Source organism: Dermacentor silvarum, chromosome 4 (genome assembly GCF_013339745.2).
Source record: "Dermacentor silvarum isolate Dsil-2018 chromosome 4, BIME_Dsil_1.4, whole genome shotgun sequence".
Lineage (NCBI taxonomy): Eukaryota > Metazoa > Arthropoda > Arachnida > Ixodida > Ixodidae > Dermacentor > Dermacentor silvarum.
The window spans coordinates 115,278,259-115,286,398 of NC_051157.2; the positions used below are offsets into that span (position 1 = coordinate 115,278,259).

At 44.9% G+C, this 8,140-nt stretch overlaps 1 protein-coding gene across 1 annotated transcript in view; it reads left to right on the forward strand.

Annotated features, from left to right (window-relative positions):
- The window catches only part of LOC119448850 (alpha-tocopherol transfer protein-like), a 55,293-nt gene extending 47,509 nt beyond the window's left edge, over positions 1-7,784 (forward strand). Inside the window, exon 6 of the mRNA XM_049666526.1 lies at positions 6,019-7,784. Coding sequence (XP_049522483.1) covers positions 6,019-6,192 — 174 coding nt within the window. The 3' untranslated portion in view covers positions 6,193-7,784. The remainder of the gene's footprint in view (positions 1-6,018) is intronic.
- The last annotated feature ends 356 nt before the right edge of the window (positions 7,785-8,140 follow it).

An 8,140-nucleotide genomic window follows, 5' to 3' on the forward strand; every position in this document is an offset into this window, starting at 1 on the left:
ATTTTTAAGCTCGCCTACGTGCATAGCGTTCGCCGCCAGTGTTTGCCAGTAACCATTACGGTTGCATAAGCTGCAGTCGTCGGGAACCATGAGTAGCAGTCGGGGATCTTTGAATGCTATCGCGTTCCACTTTTAAAAGCGAAGCTTAAGCGTCCTCCCAATTTTTATTTCTTGGAAATCGCATGTAGTTCGCGATATTTTTGATCAAATTTTAAGGCCAAATGCAGACTGATATCGAGACCGAGCGCGTCCGTATCGCAGAAAATAGCAGAAAAGGCAGCCCCGCTATTACGTCAGACGAAAACGCCCCGTGACGAAAATCGTGACGAAGTTTGCTGAACGTCGCGGCAGATACTGATATCTTATTAGATACTTGTCTGCCTGACAAGTATCTCCAGGTGCGGTATCAATATTTGCCACGACGTGCCGTCGTTCAAACTTCCGTCACCGGCGTTTTCGTCTGACGTAACAGCAGGACAGCCTGTTCTGCGCTGCCGGCACGCTCGGTTTCGACATTGCCTGGATTGAGCGTTGAAATTTGATGATTGTTTTCTCAAATGAAGTGCCATTTTCAAGATTCTTTCTTTTTTTAAATGGGGGTCCATTAAAAGTTCACTGCCTCTAAATTAGTAATTTATACAACAGCCCCTAAGGTTCTTATAAAAAAGTTAATTACCAATTTTTGTTAGTCTGCTGAAACTCATGTTATTAGCTGAAAAATATGTCCGCCTCGCCTTACAACTACTCTGCGAAATGTCACGTTCGTTACGCTCATAGCCGTTTTATATAAAAAAAAATGTGGAAAGTAAAAAGAGGAAAACCACTCGGTATGCAAACTTGAGCCAGCCTCTTGTTTCCATCAGGATCAATCACTATTGCCTTGTTTCCCGACGTAGCTTTACGTCAAGAGAGAGAGAGAGAGAGAAAAAAGTATAAGGGAAAGACAGGAAGGTTAACCAGATGTTATCTCCGGTTGGCTACCCTGTACCGGGGGAGGGGTAAAGGGATGCGAAAGGAGAGAGAGAACGTCAAACTTTACACGTCAAACTATCCGGCAGCTTCCTTCCTGCAAAACCGCGAAAGCTGCGAGTAGGACAGGTACGTGGGCTTCACCTAAATGCAACTCGCCGCGGTGGGCTATGGCGTTGCGCTGCTAAGGCCGAAGGCGCGGGTTCGAATCCCGGACGCGGCGGTCGCATTTCGATGGAGACGAAATGCAAAAACGCCCCTGTGCCGTAGATTAAGTGCACCTTAAAGAACCCCGGGTGGTCGAAATTAATCGGGAGTCCCCCACTACGGCGTGCCTCGTAATGAGGTCGTGATTTTAGCGCGATCAAACCCCCAGAATTTATTTTACAGTGAAGCTGTTAGGCTCTAGTTGGTCGGAAAGTTTTTCGTGGCCGCGTGCTCACGCAGAAAAGTGGACCGACCTGGGAGGCAGCGCAATGAAGCGGGAAGTGCATAGTGTGCTGCTTCTCCAAGAGGGATCACATGACATCATCAGGTGAAATCATCACTTGACGATGATGTCATCGCGCGACGTCACATTTGACGTGATGACGTCATCGTACGACGTCATGAGGTCATGCCGTTGTCATGTAACGTAACGTTTGACGTAATGATGTCATCATGCGATGTATGACGTGATGTCGTAATCGTTACGTCATCACGTCAAACGGGACTTCACCACTTGATCACATGGGCTTTGGTACCATCGGATGTTAACGCCGGATTTTCGGCCCCCTTCATGGGCCAAATAATGCTTTCGCATTTATAAAGAATAACCCCCTCAGCAGTTGTAGTGGCGGTTTTGCACTGCTTTGCTGGACATCCACTTTCGCAGGGCCAGAATAGCTTGTCAAATTTTTTAAAGATAATTGCGCTCACTCGCGCCATGAAGTGTGGTTGGAAAATCAGAGAAGACGCATGAACGAAGAGAAAAGTTATGACTCCGCCCTGGTGTTTCCGCGCCACTTCATTTTACATTTTAAAAGGAATCAAAGGCTCAACCCTAGCAAGTCATGAGAACTTTTCAGAAGTCTGAATGACCAGAATACGAGAAAATACACTGAAATTTTCGTTGCGTCACAACCACGCATACCGTAACTAAAGTTTCTGTGCAAAATTCCATAAGATGGTCCTCTTTTTCCCCACTATAATAATTGACCCTTTTCCGCCAAGATAATTGTTTATATCAGGGGCAGTGTTCCCGGTCGTTCACGTTTGGGGTGCAATCACTTCATCGAGATTTACTCTGAATAGCACCGGACACGTCGGCTTGTGCTGGTGACAGCGTTCCTAGCATCGTGTTAAGACATTGTGCTTGACACTGTGTCAATGCTGTTGCGGCCCGTAGGCGCCGATGCGTGCGTTGCTGATCGCGCAAAATCTTGTGGACGTGACTGTAACCCCGAAAGTGAATGACCGTAAATACCTCCCCCAGTGTCAATTGATATCAGTGTATACCTCTAGCAGCGCCCCTTCGATGTCTTCGTGCTCTTCCGCTACGTTAAAAGCCTGTACTCTACCATTGTCTGCGTATACAGGGTGTCCCAACTATCATGCACCAAGATTTAAAAATATGCAAATGCCTCGTAGCGGGACAGAACCGTAATTGCGTAATTGCCGCGCGACTTGCCGCTCGAGACACTTTGCGGCTATTAGCGGGCTTCTTTCACGCTCGGAAAAACACTTTTATGTAGCACGTATTAAGCAACAGAAAGCTGTATCAGGAGTTTTCCTTGTTGCTCTGCAATTTCCCCAGAGACGCTTTTCATCTAAGTATAATATTTTAAAAGCTGATTTATTAATTAAGACTAATTACGTAATTAGGCGAAATGAAAAAATAATCTGAGTATCTCCAAGTGACGGCAAACAACATTACCTTGCTTCTGCGCAGCTACGTGGCATTTGCGTATATTTAAATAATGGTGACTCCGACAATTAACCCATGGCCCTCAGTTCCCAGTGGCTGCGGAGCACCTGACCAAGGCGGCGGTCAGACCTGCTACGCGGCAGAGGGTGCTAAGAATCCCTGGGTCAAGACAGGCCGCCAATGGAAACTGAACCTGGCAACGTTCAACACGCGCACCCTCTCGAGTGAGGCTAGCTTAGCGGGACTATTTGAAGAATTATCAGGCATTTCCTGGGATATTATTGGCCTTAGTGAGGTTAGAAGAACTGGTGAGGCTTACACAGTGCTGACTAACGGCCACGTCTTCTGCTACAGAGGTCTTCTAGATAAGAGAGAATCCGGGGTAGGATTTCTAGTGCATAACAACATAGCGGGCAACATTGATGAATTCTACAGCATAAATGAGAGGGTAGCAGTTGTAGTAATAAAGCTGAATAGGAGGTACAAAATGAAGGTAGTACAAGCCTATGCCCCAACCTCTAGTCACGATGATGAAGAAATAGAACAGTTTTATGAAGATGTTGAACTAGCAATGAGAAAGGTGCAAACTCAGTATACTTTAGTCATGGGCGACTTCAATGCAAAAGTGGGGAAAAAGCAGGTTGGTGAGCAAGCAATTGGCAACTACGGCATCGATTCTAGGAATGCAAGAGGAGAGATGTTAGTAGAATTCGCGGAAAGGAATAGGCTCCGAATAATGAATACCTTCAGGAAGCGCAGCAACAGGAAGTGGACCTGGAAAAGCCCTAATGGAGAAACAAGGAATGAAATAGATTTCATACTCTCTGCCGATCCAAGCATAGTGCAGGATGTAGAAGTGTTAGGTAAGGTTAAGTGCAGTGACCATAGGTTAGTGAGGTCTCGGATTTCTCTCAATTTGAAGAGAGAGAGAGTGAAATTAGTCAAGAGGAAACAGGCCAACCTAGAGGCAATAAGGGTAAAAGCAGATCAATTTAGGCTGGTGCTTGCAAACAAATATGCAGCTTTAGAAAAGGAAGATAAAGACAACATAGAAGTAATGAATGAAACCGTAACTAGGTTGATCTCAGAAGCAGCAATTGAAGTGGGAGGTAGGGCACCAAGGCAACCAGTAGGTAAGCTCTCCCAAGAAACAAAGGACCTAATAAAGAAACGACAAAACATGAAAGTGTCCAACTCAAGAGATCAGATAGAATTCGCTGAACTGTCAAAACTAATCAACAAAAAGAAAGTAAGGGATATTCGAAATTATAACGTAGGAAAGATTGAGGAAGCCATAAAATATGGACGCAGCATTAAATCAGTAAGAAGAAAGCTTGGCATAGGACAAGGCAAGATGTATGCACTGAAAGATAAGCATGGTAATATCATCAGCAATTTCGATGACATAGTAAAAGCAGCGGAAGAATTCTATACTGACCTGTACAGTGCCCAAAAAAGCCAAGCTACTTTCATTCAAAATAGTGATGAACCGGATACAGAGGCTCCTTCTATAACTAGCGCTGAAGTTAGAAGGGCCTTGAAAGACATGACCAGGGGAAAAGCTGCTGGAGAAGATGGAATAACAGTTGATTTAATCAAAGATGGAGGAGATATCATGTTTGAAAAGCTTGCGGCCCTTTATACGCAATGCCTCACAACTTCATGTGTACCAGAGAGCTGGAAGAACGCCAACATTATACTAATCCATAAGAAGGGAGACGTTAAAGAACTGAAGAATTATAGACCCATTAGCTTGCTTTCAGTATTGTATAAAATATTCACCAAGACAATTTCCAATAGAATCAGGGCAACACTTGACTTCAGCCAACCAAGAGAACAGGCTGGCTTCAGGAAGGGATATTCTACGATGGATCATATCCATGTCATAAATCAGGTAATCGAGAAATCTGCGGAGTACAATCAACCTCTCTACATGGCTTTCATAGATTATGAAAAGGCATTTGATTCAGTAGAGATACCAGCAGTCATAGAGGCATTGCGTAATCAAGGAGTACAGGAGGCATACGTGAATATCTTAGCAAACATCTACAAGGATTCCACAGCTACCTTGGTTCTCCACAAGAAAAGTAGAAAGATACCGATCAAGAAAGGGGTCAGGCAAGGAGACACAATCTCTCCAATGCTATTCACTGCATGCTTAGAAGAAGTATTCAAGCTGTTAGACTGGGAAGGCTTAAGAGTGAGAATCAACGGCGAATATCTCAGCAACCTTCGGTTTGCAGATGACATTGTCCTATTCAGCAACAATGGAGACGAATTACAACGAATGATTGAAGACCTTAATCGAGAAAGTGTAAGAATTGGGTTGAAGATGAATATGCAGAAGACAAAGATAATGTTCAATAGCCTGGCAAGAGAACAAGAATTCAGGATCGCCAGTCAGCCTCTAGAGTCTGTAAAGGAGTACGTTTATCTAGGTCAATTACTCACAGGGGACCCTGATCACGAGAAAGAAATTTACAGAAGAATAAAATTGGGTTGGAGTGCATACGGCAGGCATTTCCAAATCCTGACTGGGAGCTTACCACTGTCGTTGAAAAGAAAAGTGTACAATCATTGCATTCTACCAGTGCTAACATATGGGGCAGAAACATGGAGGTTAACAAAGAAGCTCGAGAACAAGTTAAGGACCGCACAAAGAGCGATGGAACGAAAAATCTTAGGACTAACGTTAAGAGACAGGAAGAGAGCGGTGTGGATCAGAGAACAAACGGGGATAGCCGATATTCTAGTTGACATTAAGCGGAAGAAATGGAGCTGGGCAGGCCATGTAATGCGTAGGATGGATAACCGGTGGACCATTAGGGTTACAGAATGGATACCAAGAGAAGGGAAGCGCAGTCGAGGTCGGCAGAAAACCAGATGGGATGATGAAGTTAGGAAATTTGCAGGCGCAAGTTGGAATACGCTAGCGCAAGACAGGGGTAATTGGAGATCGCAGGGAGAGGCCTTCGTCCTGCAGTGGACATAAAATATAGGCTGATGATGATGATGATGATGATGATGATAATAATGGTGCAGGATTAATTGGAACACCCGGTATAACTTCATGCGTCGATTGTCACCGAGGTTGACCGATTCTCCTGACCATCCCCGTAATTCATTGCCGCTCTGCGTCGCAGATACACATCCACGGTTCAGACATGGCCTCGTTGCACCAGTACCTCCCGCCCGGCATCCTGCCCGAGGAGTACGGTGGGATGCACGGCCCCTTCGACAACACCAAGTACTGCCAGGGCCTGTACGACCGGGAGGACAGCTTCGTCCAGGACCTGAAGTACGGGTACTGCACCTGAGTGACGAGAGCGGAAGAGAGATGCACTACGCACAGTCGGCTCGGGGCCACGCTCGACCAAGAGACGCCGAGGCTTCGACGCGACACGATCGCCGAAAACTTATGCGCCTCCGAAGGAATTAACGCTACAGCAGCGAGCGTGGTGACGAATGTTCCACGACTTCTCTCTGTTCTTGTTTTCCTCTAATTTTTTTTTAATTCCCTGCTGGTTTTTGTGTATTCCAGAGCTCACATTCACTCGTCGGAGTTTAAAAAAAAGTTAAATTTGCGTTGTCGAGGGACATGAGGCACTCGTTGGGGTATAGGGGGCGCTGACTGCCGTTGGCTCGGCTAAGCGTGTATATAGTTTAAATACTGGCGCCTCTTCGACAACTCTAGCGTTGCGCGTTGATTCGGACAAGCGCCTCCAGGCCCCTATATACGCTCGTCAGATCAGCTTTACAGACTGGCATGTATACACCGGAAGCACAGCGCCCGCTCCTCGATTAAGAACACACCGATGCTTATTTTAACGCTCCTCGGTGATTTCATGGACAAGGAGTTGCTCGAATAACACACCTTTACTCCAATTTGCATTCGCGCAGGGAAACGAAATCATCTAGTTAGAAGGCCTTAGCTCAGGAATAGAAGTGAAGTGACGTATCACGCAAGCTCAGTGACTACTTTTGTCGAAGGGCGGCGCTGCCGTCCACTTTATTGAGTCGAAATGGGGTGTCGAGTGGAGGAGTTAACATTCTAGAATATGGGAGTAAGAGCATCGCAGAAAAAAACATTTTTTTTTGCATCCTTACGGGTGCTGGCTAACACCCTCACTCTTAACAGTTTTCTCTGCACGACGGCGAGCTGTAATTACACTTGCGGTGAGACAAGACGTATAGTTGAAAACTGCGTATTAATTCTGACCACCTTGAGTTGCGCATTGAAATATCTGATACGTGACTTTGTCAGCGACACCTATGAAAGTTTCTCTTCGCGCAGTTTTCGTGTCCGCTGTCGCAGCTATCGTCATCATGTTTACTTAGCACAAAAAGTTGCCGAAACAGAAAACGTCCTTTGTTCCCATCAACACTTACGTTTTACCCCTTAAGGTTTGCAGTTTCAGCCATGGGACAAAACCAGCACCCTTCAGGGTGAAAATGTTTTGTACTGTGTACCTTCCTTCTTCAATGCTATTTGGCTGCCCATTGTACAATTGAGAGTTCGGGACCTGTAGACTTATGCTGTGTTTGCTTGGCATGCTAACGAAGCTACTGAAAGGGTCATGATTCGACCATTATGATTTGATACAAGGGGGGGGGGGGGGGCGCTAGAGAAGTTGAACTCCGTGCGTGGCGTTGTTTAAAAATTTAAAAGAGTGCGCGTTTGACAGCGTATTGAAGGTCACAGTGTCTGGCGCATGTGTTTCGCGAACTTTTACCTTTTTCTCATAATAATGATAATCCTAAGCTGTGGCATGTACCCACAATATAATATAGTTTATATAGTTGTTCTAAAGAACGAAAAAAGAAATATGCAAAAGTAAAAACGCCGGAAAACAAGAATAGTAGCGCAACTGAACAATTCACAATAACTGAAACAAAATAATGAAAGATAGATCAAAGACACCAATAATAAAAAAAAAACATGAAGAATCAATTTAACTGAAAGGAATAGTGAACAAAAAAAGGGTGGAGAGAAAGAGAGATAAAAGCGTGAGTAAATAGAAATTAACACAGTAGTTGTTTCGTTTCTCATAAAGAATCAAATACAGCGCAACAAAGATCCCTGTGGTTGAGGCCCCAAATGATATCGCATGACAGGAATACCTAATCCTAGTTCAAACTGGGAAAGTGGAGCTCCACGTAACGTTTTGCTCTGACTTGAATATCGTTGGAAGGTTAAAAGTAAGTGGTCTATCGATTCAACTTCATTGCATGTATAGCATAAATGGGTCATCATCAGACCAGCTT